At 39.1% G+C, this 21,585-nt stretch overlaps 1 protein-coding gene and 1 long non-coding RNA gene across 3 annotated transcripts in view; one reads left to right on the top strand and one right to left on the bottom strand.

Annotated features, from left to right (window-relative positions):
• Nucleotides 1-135: 135 nt before the first annotated feature.
• Nucleotides 136-305, bottom strand: LOC119796639. Its single transcript, XR_005282498.1, has 2 exons — nt 273-305; nt 136-195 (listed from the first exon to the last, which is right to left on the bottom strand). It is a non-coding gene; the product is annotated as an uncharacterized LOC119796639 (long non-coding RNA).
• A 13,813-nt stretch (nt 306-14,118) lies between these two features.
• LOC119796656 (mitogen-activated protein kinase kinase kinase kinase 5-like) overlaps nt 14,119-21,585 on the top strand; it is an 85,768-nt gene continuing 78,301 nt past the window's right edge. Inside the window, exon 1 of one of the 2 annotated variants that reach the window (XM_038305302.1) lies at nt 14,119-14,385. In XM_038305302.1, coding sequence (XP_038161230.1) covers nt 14,260-14,385 — 126 coding nt within the window. In that variant the 5' untranslated portion in view covers nt 14,119-14,259. The remainder of the gene's footprint in view (nt 14,386-21,585) is intronic. The other variant, XM_038305303.1, reaches the window with a different exon arrangement.

Here is a 21,585-nt window from a genome sequence, read left to right as displayed (position 1 = left end):
AAGTTAAGGTACTGTGAGCTTAGGGGAAGGGGGGAGGAAATGTAATGAAGGTCTTCATTACTTGGTGGTACAACACTTAAAATGTGTTAAATGATAAAAGAAATGCATGATGAAGGAAATGAACCGGATACAAACTGATTGAAATGGTTTATTAATGGTGGTTTCGGTGGCATCTCAGCTGGAACTGATTATGTCCTGTTAAAATACAACAAAATGATGATATAAGTATTGATTGTTTAAAATGTTTGAAGGCTTGTATGGGTGTGGCTTACCTCTCTCTTCCTCTGCAGGGTGTTCAGGCTAAAACATTCCCCGGGGGCCTGAGTACCTTTTAAAGGTTCCGGAAGAGACCAAAGCAGACGGAAGGGGGGGAGCAGAGAGTTAGACATTTTATAAACTTAATGTTGGATTTGTATTTATATTGATAAAGATGTGTTTGTAGAGATGCTGAAAATGACTAGCATTGGCAATATATATTTTGAGGATTTTTGGTAGTTTGTCAAACCTTGTTTGTGTGTATGTATTTTGTTTTACCCTGTTTCTTGGTGGGTTTGTGTATTGGAACAGCCAACAGCTATAAAAGGCTGCATGTTGGCCATATTGAGTCGTTGCTGCTGAGACCCTAGGCCAAAATGAGCAGAGTTTGTTTTGTTTGTTAAATGTTGGTGAATAAACACCCAGTTGGGGCTGCACAGTTTCTCTGCCTCAAGTCTCCTACTTCCTCCAACCGCTAAAGGCCATTCTAACACTGAAACTTGTTAGATCAGTTACAGCAGATTTTAGGCTTTTGGTAATTTGTTACATAGACGTATATATTTTACGTTGCCTAATAAACATTTAATTTTGTCTGAGAAAGTAAATTGCAGCCATGCTGATCTGATATCTGAAGCATCTTGCTGCAAACACTGAAGGACCTAAACTTCCTTAGGAAGTACAGGCTTCTCTGTTCTTTCTTGTAGACGGCTTGACAGTTGTGTCTCCAGTCTAGTTTGTTATCCAGGTGAACATAAAGGTATTTATACTCCTTCACCACCCCCACTTCTTCTCCCATTATATGAATAGGATTCAACTTGTACCTGTTTCTTCTGAAGTCTACAGTCATCTCCCTCATTTTGTTGAAATTCAGGATATTGGTCCCACACTATCTCACAAAACATTTCACCGGCTCCTTGTACTCATCTTCTTGTCCTTCTTGATGCACCTAACAACTACAGAGACACCCAAGTATTTCTGTGGATGACAAGACTCTACTGAAAGTCAGGTGTGTACAGAGTGAAAAGGAATGGAGAGAGTACCGCCCCCTGTGGTGCTCCTGTGCTGCTGGCTACTTGATTAGACAGTTGACTGAAGGGTCAATTGTCAGGTAGCCTTTGATCTAGGCGATTGTTAATGCCTACACTTGAATCTTGTGGAGTTTTTCACAAAGTGAGGCCCCGTCCACACGAAGCCAACCCCTGGCCTAAACGCACAAATTTTTCACCAAACCAGCCTCTCATCCATACAAAGCCGGCGTTTAAGGGTCTGTAAACGATCTTTGATTTATTCAGCCTTCAGAGTGGGAAGATTATGAAACGCCGTTTTCGCGTTTCCATCTTTAAGCTCTAACCGCATTTTTTTTTTTACACGCATGCGTCATAGCGTCGCCTCTAAACACGCATGCGCGACACAGTATCACAACAACAATGGCGCCGTACTGTGTTGAATGGTTGCTGCAAATGCTACTCACCCTGCTGTCGGGCTTACAACAGAATCTTCTTCTTCTGGAATATCTCCAAGAAGAACAGAGCAATATCGACGACATAGTTCAGCACCTGAATTTGACTAAACCACGAAAATGGACCCGCAGGGCAACCATGTATAAATATTAGTGCGCATGCCCAACATTTCGTCACCTATTTTTGCTTTGTCACCACAGCGCCACTTATAGGCCTGGCATACATTTTGCAGCGTTTTCATGCATTCGTGTGGACGATCAAATTTATTTTATGTCTCCGTCTTTACGACAAACGTTCTGGAAAATATTAGCGTTTCGTGTTCGTTTTGACTTCGTGTGGACGGGGCCTAAGTCAGGGTGAATTGTGCTAAACGCACTGGGCAATAGAACAGGATTCTCACAGTGATGTCTGCTTTGTCCAACAACTGCTCCAGAGCGATAAGCAAACTGCAGGGGGTCCTGATAGCTGCTTGTTTGCTTGCTCAGTTGAAGCGACAGAAGTCTCTCTAGGACCTCTATTACCCCGTTTACACTACCTTGAGAAACCGTGTCGAGACTGGTCCGAGCTCAGTAACTGAGATATCTTATCGTGTGTAAATGTAAATGGAAAGCAAACTGAACTAAACCGAGCTAGACACAACCTAACCGAGCTAACTGCGGACCAGTTCCAGAGGTGGGCTCGGCTCGGTTTTTCCCTGGCTCGGTTCTCTGATAACAAGAGCGCATGAGCAGAACGCCTCATCTCCATCTGGCTGCCCATCCCGATTCACACTCCATTCCAGTAGTTGGCGGTAATGCCCCTCCGGAAGTTTTTTGCCAACCAACACAAAACAGAAGAAGAAGAACAACTAAGTTAAGGCGACTTTCTCAAGTAAATCCACGAAAGGTTGCCGTCTTCGCCTGACCCTCCTCAAACACCGAAGTACAGTAATAATATTAAGACATAACGAGATAGCATGATGTGTAAACGGTCGTCAGAACCAAGCTCGGCCTGGATAACTGATCCGAGCTCGGACCGGTCTCGGCATGGATCGGTTTTTCAAGGGTAGTGTAAATGGGGTATTTGATGTGGGATATCAGAGCATCAGGTCTATTGTCTTTGAAGATTTGTGGCTGAGTTTTCTTTGGAAGTGGAAACAGGCAGGAGGTCTTCCACATCAATGGAACTGTCTCCTTGGTCAGGTTAAAGGGCTAGTTATACTCCAGCAGCAGTGTGTCGCAGTGAGCTTATCGCTGGTATGACACACATATTTTTGATTTATGCCCAATATTGAAGTGTGGTCTGCATCCTGTTATTCCACACCAAAATGCAAGAGGAACAATCACAAACTAACTATGGGTCTAGATATGGCCGAGTTTGTGCGACAACGGAGGGACATCGAAACAGAGCAGGGATCCAGGTGGAAAATGGTCCCAGCGATCTCGTGCACCTCGCTCTTCTAGCTGGTCAAAGTCGTTTTCCACAATGGCGGTCATACAAACAAGCCGGTAAGGTACCAAACAGGAAATACGCATAGTGTAGAGCGGATGTAGATTTGACCAGTAAGAGGCCTCCTGTCTGGCACTGTCTGTGGTCACCTACAATTTAGGAGAGGTGCCCCAAAGTGTTTGCGGAAGTGGCGGGAGCATATCTGCGTTCATTGCGTCACACAAGCAGACGACCTGGTTTCTGAGTATAAATCTGCCTTAAGATTGAAGAGGTGCTGTAAAATCCCACAGAGCTGCTCTGCACAGACCTTCAGGACTCCAGGAGACTGATACAATCTGGACCTGTTGACATTAAAATTCAGTCTCTACAGTTCCCTCTTCCCTTGACTTGAGGAGACAGACAAGTGGAAAGCAGAGGAGGCATCGCCATTTTCTGACTAATAAACAGACACGCAGAGTTTTTACAACAGAATGCAACCTTGCCAACATAGCCATGTTTACTATAACAAGGTACATTTCCACCTTAAAACAAAATGGCCAACATTCTTGAAACATTAGTTGACCTGTTTTTAATCGTCAAAGGAAATTAAAGAAGCCATCATTTTTATGAACCAAACTGATGAGGTCCATTTGCCTTCATTTTTGCATCGTTATGTTCTGTCCAACATATATCAGATTATGAAACAACAGACATCCTGATTAGACAAAGATCATTTTGCTCAATAGAAACAAGCTATACATTTTCACCCTACTTTATGTGTAAAAATGACAACCCATTTTTATATTTATTTGACATACATCGCCAAGATGGTTGTCTAGCTCAAGTGGTAAGTCCCTCGTACTACAAAGAGGTGGCCTTTGTTTGTATCACAGCTGCCACTGTTGGCCTTAGGCAAGACCCTTGCTATTGCCTGCTTTGGGTGGCCTAGTGGTTAGGGCATTGCACTTGTAATCCTGAGGTTCTGAGTTCAAGCCCACTCCAACAGTGTCATGGTGTTGGTTCTGTTCCAGTTTTATCTCTGAGTTTTCATTTGTCTTGTTTCCATTTTTGTGTTCTAGTTATTTTTGATCTCCTTTTCCCTAGCTCCCTTTTTGCCTCTGTTCCCACCTGCTCCCAATCTGCTAATTAGCCTGGTCTTTGTTTCTCTCTCCCATATATTCTAATTACTATTCTAATTAATTGTTCAGTCACTCTTGGCTGGTTTGTTGTAATTTCTTTGCCTCCTTGTTTTAAGTATTCCCGTTTTTCAGTATTTTTTTATTTTTGTGGATTTATGTTTTTGGATTTTGCTTCTGTACCCTTTGTTTTGTTATTAAACCTTCAAGAAGTGTCTGCATTTGGGTCCTCCTTCAAACCTCCATCCCCACTTGACACACAGACTGCCACTGAGCAAACCCTTAACCACACACTGCTCTCCGGGCGCCGCACAATGGCACTGCTCCCCAAGGGGATGGGTCAAATGCAGAGAGTTCATTTTGTTGTTCTCTACTTGTGACAGTGCAAAGACAATAAAATACTGGGGGGGGGGGGGGGTTGGGGGGGGATAGAAAATAGGAATAGTAAGCACAATTAAACTAGTTTCACACATAATTTATTTTTGCCTGACCTTTTGAATCTTAATGTCACTTAAATAGAATCCGCATATCAACAGGAAGTAGGCTAGACAATCTCACATATTAATGGAGTTATTGACATTTTTATGTCTGAAAAACATCACAAAGCCAGTTATCATAGTCTTAATAGCCTTCTCACTTAATAAATAAAATGCTCAATAGAGCATGCACTTTGAACGCAATAATTTTTTTCTCTGTTTAATATTAAAAATGTATTATAAATTTTAAGAAGGATTCAATCTTAAAAGACGGCAAACATTTTTTTTTATACTTCTGTAAATGCAAATATATAATCAGATGAAGTAGAAGCTTTGCAACCTACTTTTAGATGCAGTTCATTTAGCTTAAAAGGTGTGAAAATGTTGACATGGTTTGCATTTGGTAAAGACTTAATTTCAGACTGGGTGACATACATTTCAGCACGTCGGATTGAGCCTGATTTCTATTGCTCTATGTTATGAAAACAAGAATGAGGGAAAACAGATAAAACTATCTTGATCTAAATGTTTGATGGCTGCTTTAGAATCTCCAAACAACTTCCCAAACCTTTTCACAAAGTGCTGTGGTTTGCTTGAACTCATGACCCTGTTATGCTTTTAATCCTTGTTTTTTACAATTTAATTTTCTTTGCTTCAGTCCTCCCTTCTCATCTTATTTGTGGCTGAGGCAGTTATTTGTGGTTAACTGGCCTGTTTTATGTCTATCACATGTGGGTGTGAATGAACGAGTATAACAGAGCTTGTGGGCTGCCTGCAGAGTTGTTTGCCCTGAGATGATAAATGTCAAATGATGAAGATGCTATCCATACTCCGCAAAACCACAACCTTGTTGGTCCTTTTTAATTTGCTTGCTTTTTTAACCTTTAATGATCCCACCCATGTTATATCCTACTGAATCTTTTTAACATCTCTCAGTGTCTGCGGTTTTTCTGAAACTTGCTTTCTAAATGTCTTATATACCCAAAGCTACCAAAGATTTGTCACACACTGTTTTGTTTTTGTTGACTCATTTCTCATGCAAAAGAGATGGCTCATTTTTATTTAGCTCTTCTCTGCACAAGTTTTCAGAAAGAGCTGCATACGACCATAAAACAGAACAAAGTTATCAGAAAGATCAACACTGCACACTTAATCCTCTGAGGCCCTTCTGCTACTGCCTGTGTGCATCTAAGGACTAAGTGTTTATGTTTATGCATTTAGCAGACGCTTTTATCCAAAGAGACTCACAAAGCAGACACAATGTTACAGTTATCATAAATAAGTTCTCTTAAGGGAAAAATCCCTTGTCAAAATCAGTGGTGACAGTAGAGAGAGAGAGAGGGAAGTGCAGAAGGAGTAGTAGAGAGATAGAGAGCTATGGGTAAGAGTTAGGATAAGAGATGTTCTTTGAAGAGGTTAGTCTTTAAAGTCGTAGGGAAGCGGCTGTTCCAACAGTACCATTTCCGAATTCTCCCGAGTGGTGCCCGACTTTATACGAGTGAATATGATTGGTCGATTCTCAAGGGGGCTGGATTGTTGTGGTGGAAGGTTCGCAAGCAAGTTTGGTTGTGGCTGGTTTGTTGAAAGCATCTTGCTAACCAGTTAGCAACTTAGTGCTAGTAGGTTCCCAATGGGAAATTCCATTGGGACCAATTAGCACTAAATTGGTGACTTAGAAACAACACTGTCAAGGAACGCTATGGACAGAGGAAACATGCAAGAGGAGGAGAGTTTTGTGTCGGAGGTTGTGGATGAGTCTCCTCCGTCATACATTTTTTATTTAGAGGAGGAAAGTGGGGAAGAAGATGTTGTGGAAGAGGACGCCAGGGCGCCAGAAGCTTGGTTTGGTTTAGAAGGCTTACAGCCTTACCTGTTTGAGCCCTTGCCTCGCAATGCTGCCAGTTCTGTTAACTCTATGGATCTCAATGGTAAAGTAAATGATTCTATTTTCTTATTTCCACCTTTGCGTATATTAGCTGCGACATATGAATCAAGATGCTGTGACTGAAAAATTTTGATTGACAGATGACTGTTGAAATATAATTGGCCGAATTTAGGTGTTCAGGCTGACGTATAACTAACTGGCCTGCATAGTTTAATTTTTAAGATTTTAAGACAGGACTTTTTTTTTAAATAGAAATTTTCTAAATTTTGGGACAATATCGTGTGATAAAGAGTACATTTATATACATGTTTAAGCCAGAATGATTTGACATTCAAATATGACTGCCGTACAACTTTAAGAGTTTCCTAAAGATAGAAAGGGGCGCTGCTGTTCTTGTAGCGCTTGGTAGTTAATTCTGCCATCTTGGGATGACCCACGAAAACAATCTGGATTGTTTTATGCGTGGTGTAGGAGCTGCTTGTGTGAACTTTGTGGTGCTGACATCCTTGATGCATTTGTTGATGTAGGCTGACACAGTCATTTTATACTCATGGGTATTGATCTTGTTATCATAATTTGCTGCAGCTTTGAACATTGTTCAGTTAGAGCATTAAAAACAGTCCTAGAGTGCCAATCAGATGGTTTTCCTTATAGAAATATGTTGAAGAATATAATTGTGTTACCTGTATAAATAAACTGAATAATTTTCTAATTGCTTTTCTCTGTGTGAGTCTCTTCAGCTTGAATTTATAATCATAAAATTCTGATTGTGCCAACAGGGTCGAAATGAAATTTAAATCTGTAGGGTGGCATGCATGTTAACATTTGTCAAGATCAAGTTTTTCTGGATGAAGCTTTCAGAATATTTTGATTATCTCTATGTGATCTTTTTCAAACCCTTTATTCACTTGAACTTTGTCTGATTTTATTAATTCCTACAGCAGATCCAAATTAGAATGATATGAGGATAAGATGGAACTAGAAATTGATTTTATCACTTAAATAAGATAAAATGGCACAGAATCAGTGCTGAAAGCCTGCAGGTTGATAAAACACACCCACACAGTCAATTAACAGTACAAGAGACCCAATCTTTGGGTCGCTCCAAGTTTTAAACTAACTGGCTTTATTTCCTGTGAGAGGTTCTCAAGCTAATCAGTGAAGAATAGTACCATTTGTGTGAAAAATAGTATTTTCACACAAATGGTCTTATCTTTTAGGAACAGATGTTTGCTATGTATCTATTTCTACATGTACTTCGTGGACACTCAGAGAAACAATGTGTTCAAACTCTCCAACAACCCCCAGTTTCCGTTTCATTAAACAAGCTACAAGAACTCATGCCTGCAAAACCGTTCACCATGACCTCATCTTACAAGCCAAAGCTTGGCTAAAATGAAAAGTATAACATTTACATGCGATATGTGTACAAACAACAGCAGAAGGCGAGAAAAGGAGAGTCATCTTCGGTTTGAATTGAAATTGGTGTTCTAGTTGTAACTGTGTCCCTTTGTTTGGACTTCAAAACTGAGAGAATCTTCATTTCTACTCAGAAGATGTTAGTAATGTAGTTGCCATCTGGGTCAACTCATTTAATTATGTTATTTTTAAAAATGAGAGTTCATTCATACAGGTGTTGAAATTAAACGTTCATGAATAAATAACTGTCAGTAAATTTATGTTGTTAAGGTTAATGTAGTTTATTTAAAAAGCACATTAAAATGTAAGGAGGAAACTATCTTTTGTTCTGCATGACAGGTTGTTGCCCATGGAAACGATTGCTTGATAGAATTATTAGAGAGCATCACTGGGACTGTTTTACAAGAAGTTTCTGTCAGGATTCCTGTCTGTGTGTTTGTGTTCTGTGTTTGTCTCCCTTCCTCCACCAGGAGGCGCCTGGTTGTGGTCCGCCTCCTCACACACCTGCTGATGGTTTCCTCGTTAGACGGAGTGTTCTTAAGCTGCTGACTGCCACTACCTCGAGGCCAGAGTGTTTGTCAGTTTTGGGTACTCTCGCCAAGCTGAGTTTTGCTGAGTCAAACTGAGCTCTTGTCAACCTGAGTTTTAACATTGTTTGTCTTTTGCCTCTCGGCAGGAAGTCATTCTGCAAACTGGATTTTTCGGGCCTTCTCTCCCTGAAAGGATCAACTGAGCTTCAAACTGAGCCGGGGTTCAAACAGGAGGTTTGGATCCACTTTCCCCAAGAGATTGTTTGAGCTTCACATTGAGAAAGGAATTCATCTCCATTATGAACCGTTCAAGTACCGCAGGAAATCTGAGTGCCAGTCACCTACAAACAACCGCATTCTGGGTAAACCCTGTTCCTCCCTCCATCGAATCAGACAAACACTGGAACTACAGCATACAGGCTGGAGTCAAAGATTCAACAACTTCTCTGGAAACTTGAGTCAGCAACCAAATCCTCTTCTCCAAGTTCACAAATCTATTTTCCCACTGAGCCTGAACTAATCGCTTTGTCTTCCCCTCACTTTTCAGTTCCAGTTGAGCAGTGTTCAGAGCAACACTTCTCTCTGTATTATCTCTTCAATAAAACCTGTTAAACCTTTTCCCCTGGTCTCCTGGTCTTCGGCATTTGGGTCTGAACTTTTGTAAAATCATGATTGTTTCACCAGAAAACATAAGGTTTATGCAGCCATTGAAATCACAGCTTTAATAAATCAAGCCTGGATATGATAACCTAAACTCACCCTTCCCTTATACTCTACAGAGACATTGCACTACCACGACCTTTACTGTAGTGATCTGCTCTTACCTTCATACATGCAGTAAAAACAGGTTGGTGATGATAGTCACAGAAAACTGTTGTTCTTAGAAAATCATCACTTGTGGAAACACACACTGTTGATCACAAAAATGAAGGTTTGTCCTTTAAAGACTGAAACTCTGTATCCATATTTTAGACTCTTAATTTAAAGTAAGAAGGGAAGTAGTTCTTAAGCTGGTCTGTTAAACTGCTGAAGTCTGCTAATAAAAAATAGTTAAAAATTGCAAGTATTTTGTACTTGAAGAAATAGGATTTTACAGTTTGAAGAAAATTACACCATATGCCAACCGTCACAAGGATGTGCATGACAAGGAAGGGCTATTTATACTGCATGCATCATTTAGGTAGTTAATATTGTATTACTTCTTGAGCTCTTGAGTTATTTACTGTCACAGGTAGGAGCTTCGGCTGGAGAGTAAATGTTGGGGCCAGTATTTTTAAAGGAGGGCCGGCGCTTGCACGCTGAAATTAAGACCGGCCCACCGGGCACATGCTCGGTATCACAGATTACTAGTCCGAGCCTGTGTGGAGCTGTCCCCCAGTTGGATATGCTGGAAGAGGAGGAGCCTGGACAGACTTGGCAGGCCCAAGCGAATACTGAGGGTCTGCTAGGAACATCTGGTTGAGCCCTCGATCAGGGGCATGCTCAACTCTCACCCCCGGGAGGCTGGAGAGTCTGAGTGGACCATGTTCTCTGCCTCCATTGTTCATGCACCCGCTGTAAATGTGGCCGTAAGCACTGTGGTACCTGTTGTGGAGGAAACCCCAAAACCAGGAGGTTGACACCGGCAGTAAGAAATGCCATAAAGCTGAAAAAGGAGTCTTATCGAGCCTGGTTGGCACGTGTGCCTCCTGAAGCCGCAAGCAGGTATTGTTTGCCTCTGCGGTTGCTGAGGCAAAATCTCAGGCCCAGGATGAGTTTGGTGGGACCATGGAGGAAGACCAGCAGCTGAACTCAAAGCGATTCTGGGAAACCTTTAGTGCCTCATGAGGGGAAAGCAGTACTTTGCTAACACTGTTTTTAGTGGAAGTGGAGAGCTGCTGACCTTGAAAGAGGACATTGTAGGATGATGGACGGAATAGTTTGAGGATCTTCTCAATCTGGCTGATACACCTTAAATTAAGTTTAGATGAAATTGTTCAAAGGAACCAGACAATTTTAGTCCTTTCTGTGAATTCATATCATACCAAATTGGTGTAGTATTATGTTTTCAGTACAGGGACCAGAAAATGGGCCAGAACTGTTCTACAAGAGCACTGGACCCTGTCTAGAACTGTCAGTGAGCTACAGTAACCAGAGTGTGCCTGTAATGTAAAGAGAAAACAACAACAAAAAAACTCACTTTTTCCGATTGGGGAGGGGAAATGTGAAGCAGATCGTGATGATTCTGTTTCAAAGTTAGGACGAAGTAGCTACTTTAGCAAATTGGCAAAAAAAGAAAAAAAGAACAGCTACAAAATAATAAAAAAAAACTATGAATGATAGGAAAAACATTATAATTTCTGTGCGGCTAAAACCCAAGCAGCAACAGAACAGGTTCTGTCTGCTAGGGTCACAGAGCAGGAGGAGTTCTGACCTCAAATGTCTCCTGGGAATCTGCTTCTGCTAAGGTTTGGTTAGATGAGGAGATGCCTTGTCATTTGAGCATTTAAGAATAGATTAAAGGTATAGTGGAGGATTCTCTTTTTCCGGGTGGATCATCAAATAAGTGGTTGTCCAAATTGTTAATCATTCTGATGATATGTTCACAAAGGGCCTTCCTATGTGCTCGTCCCCGTAGCCAGCTTTCTCTTTATGCACATGCGCACTTTTAGGCGTATATCTGTGGTGAGCTATGGTTTCAGCCAGTCATTGTAGCTCACCTTTCTCACTATGGTGGGAAAGTGTCTCCGAGAAACAAGACCAGAGTGTTTTTGGGAGATTCTTTCACTCGATGGCGTGCACTGAAAGCACAGGTCGGGCTTCCCGCTGATGCCTCGGTTCAAACACCGACTTGGTGGCAAAATGTTTCTACTCAACAGCTAAAGTTTGGCATGATATTTGGAGAAATCCATTTCACATCACTGCTGGTAAAAGTTATCTACTTCTACATTGTAACTTTCCGGTGAAAATAAGTTTATTTATTTTATAATTTGCATTGTTAGTAGTTATTCGGTGGCCACAGATCCTTATAAACCCTGCAAACATGTCCAAGTTTCCAATGCAGCACACATACACATAAAAGCAGGTCAGGGTTTTTTAATATTCCAGCAGTCTTTTTGCAGGGAAACGTTTTATAAATAAATATGTGAGAGATGAGATCCATCTGAGCCACCGTCTTATTCGGCACCTCCTCATGGTGAAATGAGCCTGTGCATGCACTACACACGTTTAATAGGCGTTCCCTCACGTGAGCGGCTAAAGGGTATTGAAGCATATTGCATTCACCAAAGAAAAAAAATCTGATCTTATCTCATAATTATGAGATAAGATCTCATAATTACGAGATACCGATCCCGTAATTATGAGATCCTGATCTCAATATTATGAGATCTTATCTCATAATTACGAGATAAGTTCTCATAATTATCAGATTATATGTTGTATTTAGGACATCAGTAAAGACATTAATTGCCGAGCTACGCTACATTAAACGTGAACAATGAGCGGTCTGTCAGATTTAGTATGCTTTTATTTCCTTTTAGGTATGCGACACTGGGAAATACTGAGTTTTCTCAATATGGATGGAATTAGTTTTAGTTTGTCAGAACTGCGCAGTAAGTCCTTAGAATTGTTTAGGCAAAAAAAGCCCACTGTAGTCTGACTCGCTGGAAGTCGCACTGTTCCTGCAGGAGCAGTTAAACCAGCACGGGATGCTTTATGGCGATAAATTAGTGCATTTGAAATCCATTTCAGCTGGCTGGTGTCAAAAAAAACTGTCTGCCGGTACCTTCTCTCCTAGATCCTCAAAGAGTACAGCTGAGGCTCCAGAATCGTTTAAAACGACCAGGTCCCAATTTTATGTGGCATGTCAATTTATATGAAAAACTAAAACCATACAGAATCTTAATTAATGGAGCTGTTGACGTATTTTCACGTATGGTCTTAAGGCTGCATGCTTAATTCACAAGTAGTAATCCCAGGGTTATAGCTAGGTACGACAGGGGCGTTGGTTGTAGGAGTTTGCCCTGAAATCGAAGGGTTGGTTCAGTCCCCGACTCCGACTTTCAGTGTCGTTGTGTCCTTGGGCAAGACACTTCACCTGCATTGTCTACTGATGATGGTCAGAGGGCCCGGTGGCGCCAGTGTACGGCAGCCCCGCTTCTGTCAGTGAGCCCCAGGGCAGCTGTGGCTACAATGTAGCTTGCCACCATCAGTGTGTGCGTGAATGGGTGAATGAATGTAGTGTAAAGTGCTTTGGTCAAGTCTCCTAACTTGAATAAAGGCGCTATATAAGTACATGCCATTTACTTTGTAGATAAAGTGTAAAACAGGAGCAGAGCTCGTACGCGTATCAGGACAGACCTGGGTACAGAGAACTGCTCAGTGGAACAGATGCAGATATTTTTAAGAAGTAATCATGAAGACCAGTTTTCTTAGAGATGCTTTATTACTGGCTCAAGTAATCAAAACCAAATATATAGACAAGATCATGTAATTATGAGATCTTATCTCGTAATTATCGGATAACATCTCATAAGTACGAGATACCAATCTCGTAATTATGAGATAAGCTGTTTTTTTTTTCATGGTGAATGCAGTACGCTTCAGTAAAAGGGTTGAGCATGTGCATTTTTTTTTAAGTGAAAGGGGCAGGTCTTTTCAAAAGTTCGCAAAAATCTCCCACTGTGCCTTTAAATTCTTAAACTCAAGCATTAAACTTACAGGTATACAGCCCAAGGAGGACATCATGGAGTTACTAATGGGGTTAATAATGTGTTGTTGTTAGCTGTTAGCAGATGGTCAGTTGTCCAACGGAGTATAAGGGAGAGCTGCATTAGTCCATCATAGAGGTAATAAATGCACATATATCACCATCTCAAGACCCTTTAAGGTGAACAGGGTTGAATTTATCGGATTGATCTAATATGATGAAAGCTAAGATTCTGATTATATTCCTCATACTAAGATGAAGTAACTTTAGGGACAAACGCTTCTTTAAAAAGTCAGTAAAAAAATCATTTCTGATGAAACAATAATCAAACAAGATAATGTTTTTTTTCACTTGTTAACAGGATGTAATGGGTGCCCCTGGTTTGAACAGGATATGAACAGGAAGCAGAAAAGGGAGCTCCAAGCATGAGTGACTCTTTCTGCAGAGATGCAGCTCACACACCCACACACGCACACACACACACATCGATCCGTGGGTGTAAAGCTCAGACTGAAACCTGCACCAAAAAAACCCCCAAACTTCAGTTAATCAGCTAAAACGCACACATGTGCAAGAAGTCACACAAGCTTAAAGCTTGTCCTCATATGTGTTAAACTGTGAGAGCAGAGACAGAAAGAACTTTGCAAACTTTTTTTTCTCTAACTGCCATTATATAAATATATATTCATATATCTATATCTCACAGGCACACAAAAGCACCCACTGAACAGGAAGCAACATTGGATTATGCAAATTACTACAAAAATGCCTAAGAGAATAGAGGGAGGTGTGAGATAGGCAGAGGGAGGGAGGGAGTGACAGAAGCAGGGAGGATCTGAGGCAGGCTGAGAAACAAACAGGAAGGTGTGTGTGCAGCAGCGGTTGAGCCAAAGACGAATCAGACGCAGCAGCTCATCTCCTCCAAGTGCCCCTCAGTCTCAGATGTGAATGACAGCGAATGAATGAGGTGCTGCACTGACATGCCTTAAGGGGGATTATTAATGTCAAAAAACTTTAGAATGGATTTCCATCAAAGGGCAGCTCTGGATATCTCCACAAAGAACCCTCAGGATGATTTTGAGATTCTGCTGAGAGTTGGAGGAGGAACTTACGGAGAAGTCTACAAGGTCAGAGTCCTCATCTCTGCTTCTTACAAGCTGCTTAAACACAACTGAGCTGCAACGAAAATCATAAATAAAATCCACATCCCAGAAACTTTCTAAAACAGTTTGATCGAATTAGATGTTAAGGTATGATGGTCGGGGTTGAATTTTGGTGATCATAAGTCAGCCGAAGAATCTCTTCTGCATATTTTTACTGTTGCTTATAGTTCCTGCTCCTCCAAAACAACAAAGTGTGAGGTTTAAATCCTGCACATTGAGTTCGGTGTGTTTGTGAAGAGTTATGAAGACTGTTGTTGAACTGGTTTATCACAATTTCAAGTTCAGTGCTTCTCTCCTTTCTAGATAGAGGAAGTGGTCTAATGTGAAGTGAACACTGCAAAAACAATCCAGAAATAAGTAAAAAATGGCTTAAATTAAGTATATTTAGCCTTAATTTGAGCAGGTAAATAAGATGATTTGCCAATGGAATGAGTATTTTCACTCTTAAAATAAGATAGTTAGATAATATTTACTTGAAATAAGACGATAAAATAGTTTTTTCTTATTTTAAAAGGAAATTGTCTTGTTCCATTGGCAAAGTGTCTTACTTACCTCCTCAAATCAAGGAAAAACACACTTATTTTAAGAAAAAATAACTTATTGAGATTTATATTTTTTGCAGTGTAAGTATTTATATGAAGAAATAAAAAAGAAAAATCCTGCAGTTAATGTGTATTATACCTGGAAAGGATTACATCTTCTCTTAGGAATCAGATTGTAAACATTCAGATGTGTGAAAAGAAGTCTTAAGCTGCTTTAAAACTCACCCTGCTTTGGGGGGATTTTTGATTATTTAGTTTTTATTGAAGTAACACTTAAACTTCCTCATGTTATAGTTGTAGCACAGCACAGCTGCATCTGTTTACTCATTAGTTTTGGGGTTGAACCCCACATTTTCATACACTTATAAATTGTATATTGTCTGTAACATACCTTTTATGATAACAGGAATTCACCAGAAATACATTTCCATGCTAAGCTCATTTGCAGCTCTCATTTCTGGATAATGGGGCATTTCCTTTTTCTTTTGGGAAAAGAAAAAAAAAAACTTTAAGAAAAGCAACTAAATCTAAAGTATGAGGCTGCAAATGTTTAAGTTGTGTGTAAATCTGGGAATTTTGGCGGAAATATTCACCAGTCTCTTTAGTCCAGGAAGTTCTGGAGTATATCTATGCCAGATTTGTCCTGGACATTTGCTGACACTGGATGATGTTGGGATTAGGAGATTTACAGGCGGTTGCTAAATGGATCTTTGAGTGTCTTTGGGCCTGCTGTTACTGTTCAGGCCGTGCTTTGTCTTTGGCAATAATAGGAGCCAAATGTTTTAGCTTTAGAATAGATATTTCTGTTGATGTTCAACCAAAATGTGTCCTTGGAATGAAGATTCATGGAGAGATTTCTCACTCTAGTTGCCTTCCAGTCGGGCCTGGGATTCCCACTTGGTGTGGCGATTGTAAAGATCCATGTTGTGGATGCGGTAGAAGACAGTTAATCCCACTAATCCAGGGAGATTTACACAGCCAAGTTGGAAAGTTGATGTGAAGTGAAATCAGTGTTGATATAACCAAAATCACCACTGTTAGTTGTTGATTCTTTAATCCCGGCTTCTTGATGCAGGCGGTCTGCAGAGCGTGATCGGGTGGGGGATGTCTGAAGCAGTTTAAAGAAGCGTTCATTTTCTTTCACTCATAAAACAAAACTGCCTTTTTTAAAGGCTTACTCGTGCTCATGTTCTCTATTAGTTATTTTACATATAATGTGTAACATACCAAAAGGATGTTTTAAGATTAAAAGTTTGGGTTACAGTCAGTAAAAATAGAAAAAAAATGTTTTATGATTTCCTTATATGGACACCTACTGGTAAGTTGGTAAAATGGTTTTTAGTCTGTTGGCTTTTTAAAAAAAGAAAAACGACGAGCAAAGTTGGTTTGTAAAAAAACTGAACTGCAGATATTTTTATATGTACTAAAATTTGCATAAGGACCCTTTGGGTTTCGTTATTTACCTGAGCTGAAGCATTTTTCCATCGTTTTGCAGATTCCGTTTAAGGGTGGCCCTGGTTTCTGCTGCAGACATTGAAGTAACTGTATAAGACAAATATTACAAAGATTTTATAGTCATGTTGGTTTTGTTAGTTGTTTTAGATAACATACTAAATTTGACAGTTTAAGCTAATATTCCACTGACAACTACATTTGAAATAGAGGCTGTAATTGTTTTGAATTATCAAAAAGGTGACAAAATGCATATTTTTATACATTTAATTAGACAATAAATCTTAAAAATTACTAAGAGTATTTTATCACCAGGTTATATTTCATCAGTAGACTACTGGCTATTTGGAATATAAAGAAAGAACGTGTCAGAGTTTACTGTTTGAATTGTTTCTGTCTTCTCTATTCATCCGGCTGGTTGTGTAACCGAGAAACATTTAAAGCAATGACATTTTTTGGCTCTGCAGCTCCACACCTGAGCTCATCTCGCCATTTTAATGAGCTGTGTTGGATGCATGAGGACATGCACGACACCAGTGCTTTGTACTTTATCAGATTTTCTGTTGCTTTTTCTCTAAGACAGTAGGCAACAGTAAGCTGCTGCAGCCAGAGCTCACATCATTATCACAATCATCTGGGAAAACGGTTTCCCTATTTTAACCATCTGCTTTTTGTATGTTAGCGTTTTTTCTTTGTAGTTTAAAGGCACACAATCAACAAATAGGACTCCTCGACGAAGGAAGGGTTGGGTTTAATAAACCAAACTAATAAACCTACATTTTACATTAAATAATTGATAGATTAAATATGTTTACTCAGACTTATTGGATGCAATTCTTGTGATCCTGTGTTCATAGTTATTTTAAGGTTGTGGTAGATGATCCAGAAAGTAGTTTTACTGGCTCCTGGTAGGTAGGAGTTTGACTGAGATTGTCTTTGAAACCTATGAAGGTATGTGGTGTAGAGTTATAGTGGCTGCAAAGTAACATTGATATACTTTATTATTATAAATGGGGCCTATATTTTATAGACAGATTTTATTTATGTTTTATTTTTTTATATTATAAGTGAAAATGTTAAAACTGTAAATTTACCGTCATATGTTTACATAATATTTTTATATACATTTCTTTACAATTTTTGAAGGTTGCACTTTAAAAAAAGATGAACTGGCCAGAAATTTCTTTTTGTTTTACACTTGTGTAAACAAAATGACAAATAAATCTGTCTAAGTCTAAGTCTTAATAATGAAAGTTAAACCATAGGTAGCTGTTGGTCTTTGCTGAAAAAAGACGGCTACATTATTGTCACATTTACCTTCTCCGCTTTGTGTTTATTTATAATATATATATAAATAAGTATATATATATATATATATATATATATATATATATATATATATATATATATATATATATATATATATATATATATATATATATATATATATATATATATATATATATATATATATATATATATATATATATATATATATATATATACTTTAAAAAAACAAAAAACAAACAGAACTTATCCATAATATGAAATTTGGGCTTAGAGAATAGATCTTTTGTCATCTTGTTTTACCTTCCTAGTTATATTTAATACAATAGCACAGTGTAGTTGAGATAAAATGCAGTCTTTGTTTCAGACACTCTTTTCAGATTGACTTGGAGATAATTATCTCCTAGATAAGTACAGAAAAACACACACTCAAATAATACCTCTGACTTAATTCACCTAAAAAAAAAACACAGTTTATGGGTAAAACAACACACAGATTAATGTTTTCAAGTATTGATAGGAATATTTTTCTTATAACAGCCAATAAAACATCAGACCAATAATGACACATATTTAGTTCAGAAATGTGAGTAAACATGTATATATTTAATGTTAAGTTGGGTAGAGGTTTTCTACAGGAGCCAAATGCGGACACTGAAGCTGAAGGTGGTTACTTGAAGATTTAATTCAACAAAAAGGGCAACAGAAGCAAAATTCCAAAAACATAAATCCTCAGAATCCACAAAAATACAGAAAAAAGGGGAAAACTCACTTGAAGGGGATGAAATGACAACAAACCAGCAACAGTGACTGAGCAGGAGGTGCATATATGGGAGAGCGAAACAGAGACCAGGATAATCAGCCGTTTGGGAGCAGGTGTGAACAGAGGAGTCTAGAAAGGAGCTAAGGAAAGGAGACTGATACCGGAGGGCAAAATAGGCCAAGCAAGAAATACCTAAGAACTCAAATACATTTTAAAAAATCACCCGAATAACACAAACTGGAAATAAAACCAATGAAAACTCAAAGATAAAACTTAGACAGAACCAATAACATGACATTTAATATCCGCTTAAAGGTTTTTTTAAATCTGCAGCCAGCCTAATCTGAATATGATTGCATTTGGTCTGGAGAGACAACATTGCATTTCAGGTTAATGTTCGTCATGAAGACTGAGGCAGACGGTAAAGACAGAAATAACCAACTCTTCTCTAGTCAGGGTGGTGATCAGTTACTTACACTTCACTAAGGCTGATGCTACTTCCACATATCACTTGTGTTTACACTTCTTGTTGGTTCAGTAGTTCCTATATCCCTTTAGATTTTTAGGTATAAAGATGTCGTTAACCTGGCAGACAAGATAAGCTATTAATTCGTACATTCCTCAAGTTTGACAGGGACCTGTTCTTATGTGTTAAAATCCAATAAAATCTGTTTCTGTTCATTCTGGGTTATATTTTCAAACATCTTAAGTGCACAACGGAGCATTATCACAGATCCTTCCTCCCAGTGGTTAGACTTTATAACCATCTCTGCTCTGAAAAAAATAAATAAGTGGTTAGATCCTTTTTTACAAGTCTTTTTATTTCTTGTAATCTTCTTTCTTGTAATTTTTTAAAACATCTATTTTTTAAATCAAGTCCCTTCAACATCAAACTTTAATCTGGAGTTGATATTAAAATTCATTCTTCCTGTCTCTCTTGTCTGTTATTTTTTTAATAAAATAGATATATTTTACTGCTTTATCTGTCAATTATATACCTTATCCACATTTCTGATGAATGACTGAGCAAAATGTGTCAAATTCAAGCAGGTCAGAAATGGAAAGAGTAAAGTGGATGTGGTGCATTTTCAGAATGAGAGGAAGGCTGTTTGGATGCATGAGTGGATTCTACATGCATCAAGTGTACAAGGGACATGGGATGCATTCAATGTGAACATGGCCTAAGGACATTTTTCTCTTTATATAGACCAGTTTGATTGAATTGCTTTCATACCTAAATCAAGCCTATTGTTGAATATCATGGAGAAGAATCTTGGAGGCATTTAGCAATGATAAAGAAAGTCATTATTCTTTTTTTTATCTAGTTTAATTGTAATTCATATTGCTTTTTGCTGTTTTTAACACTATTATCATGGCTAAAAAAATCCCTGAAAGCTCCTGGACATGATGGTGTGAGTCCCTGCTCACAGCCAGAGCTGACCATCTGGGACAGCTTCACCCACATCTAACAGCTCTATGGAGCTCTGGTTCCCATCTGCTTTAACGCTCCACCATGATCCTGCTCACCAATAAGTCCAACATATAAAACAAGCACTTTTTATTTATTTATTTAACCTCTATTTAACGAGGATAGTCCTGTTTAGGTTTAAGGAATCCTGCTGTTTTTACCTCAGAGGTCTGGTCTCCATCGAGCAGCTGGTGTTAAAGAATCTGAGCGACACCACAATGTAAATTCCTTTATGTCCCACAATGGGGAAATTAATTCTCTGCATTTAACCAATCCCCTTGGGGAGCAGTGGGCTGCCATTGTGTGGCGCCCGGGGAGCAGTGTTAAGTGTCTTGCTCAGGGAACCAGCGCGCAGTCTGTGGGGATCGGACCAGGTACTTGCAAACTTCTCAAAGCATAAGCGCACTGCTCTAACCACTAGTCCAACACTTCCCACATGTTTCCATCAATGTTTTTCTAATACAAATTTCAAAGTATTGAGCTCTCTGACATCATAAAAAAGTACAACTTTCCTGATTGAATTAAAACCTTTCTTCATTACTAATCTGTAGTACGTGCTAAATTGCTAACTTGACTTCCTGTTTATTACAGCCAGGCCAAACCCTAAACCTACGACAGCCTAACACTTTGCATTGCCTGGTTAATTTGCTCCGATTTGCATTTCCTTTTTTTTTTTTTTTTGACATTTCAAAAATGCGCTCAAAATTGGTGGATGATTGACATAGAAAATGATCCCCCTGCAGTTTTCTTGCTGGATAAACAGGCCAAAGATGATGCAGTCAGTCTTTGACACCATCTATGCAATCATCTTCCACCAGAAGCTCACCTAGAGCTCACAGTGTGGGCCTCCATCTGTTGGTGGATCAACAGCATTCCATCAGGTCAGACTGGGGAGCATCCTCTCCAGCACAAAACCCATTAGCAACCCACTCCCCTTCTTTGCCCTTCACAAAAATGACTGTGTGTCACGCGCCCCGTTTCTAAAACTATGGTTGTTGGTCACCTTAATTCATTCGGTCCTTTTAAAGTTGTCTGTGTGCAGAAACTTTTATAATATTTTTTTTAAACCACTGTTCTATGTTCACTTAAAACAGTGAAGTCAGATGGATCACGGTTAGAACTTCTGGAACCTTTTAGTACTTTATAAATCTATGCATAGATGGATGATTTACTATATGTAACAGCTTTAGCTTTGGTTGAATATAACGGGGGGTTTAACTAAAGTTTCACCACAGGCAGAGTTTACTGTGCCTCAGTGCGTCAAAGCAGCTGCAGTGGGGCTGTGCTGTTCAAAGACGTTCCTGTTAAGAAATGACGAAACTGCTCAGTCTGGGCCGATTGTTGATATTGTAAAGAAAGGAAAAGGTTGTGGGTTTATCTGCTGGCTGATAATATTAGTTTATCTTCTGCTGAGAGAAACTGTTGGAAATCAAAATGTGTGAAACTTGTAAGATGGGTTTTATATATATATATAAAAAAAGAACAAATAAAAATCTAAAAAAGCTACTAGGTTTTAGACAACTCAGATTCTTCAGTGAAGTAAGGAGAGCTTTTATTGTCATATTTCACTGCTACGCCATGTAATGGTGATCCAGGGAAAGCAAAAAAGTGTCCTCTTTAGAACTATTTAACGCAGAATCAATGTCTAAATA

This window comes from Cyprinodon tularosa, unplaced genomic scaffold (genome assembly GCF_016077235.1).
Source record: "Cyprinodon tularosa strain WSP-4 unplaced genomic scaffold, ASM1607723v1 ctg554, whole genome shotgun sequence".
Classification (NCBI taxonomy): Eukaryota; Metazoa; Chordata; class Actinopteri; order Cyprinodontiformes; family Cyprinodontidae; genus Cyprinodon; species Cyprinodon tularosa.
This window is presented reverse-complemented; position numbering and strand designations above follow the sequence as displayed.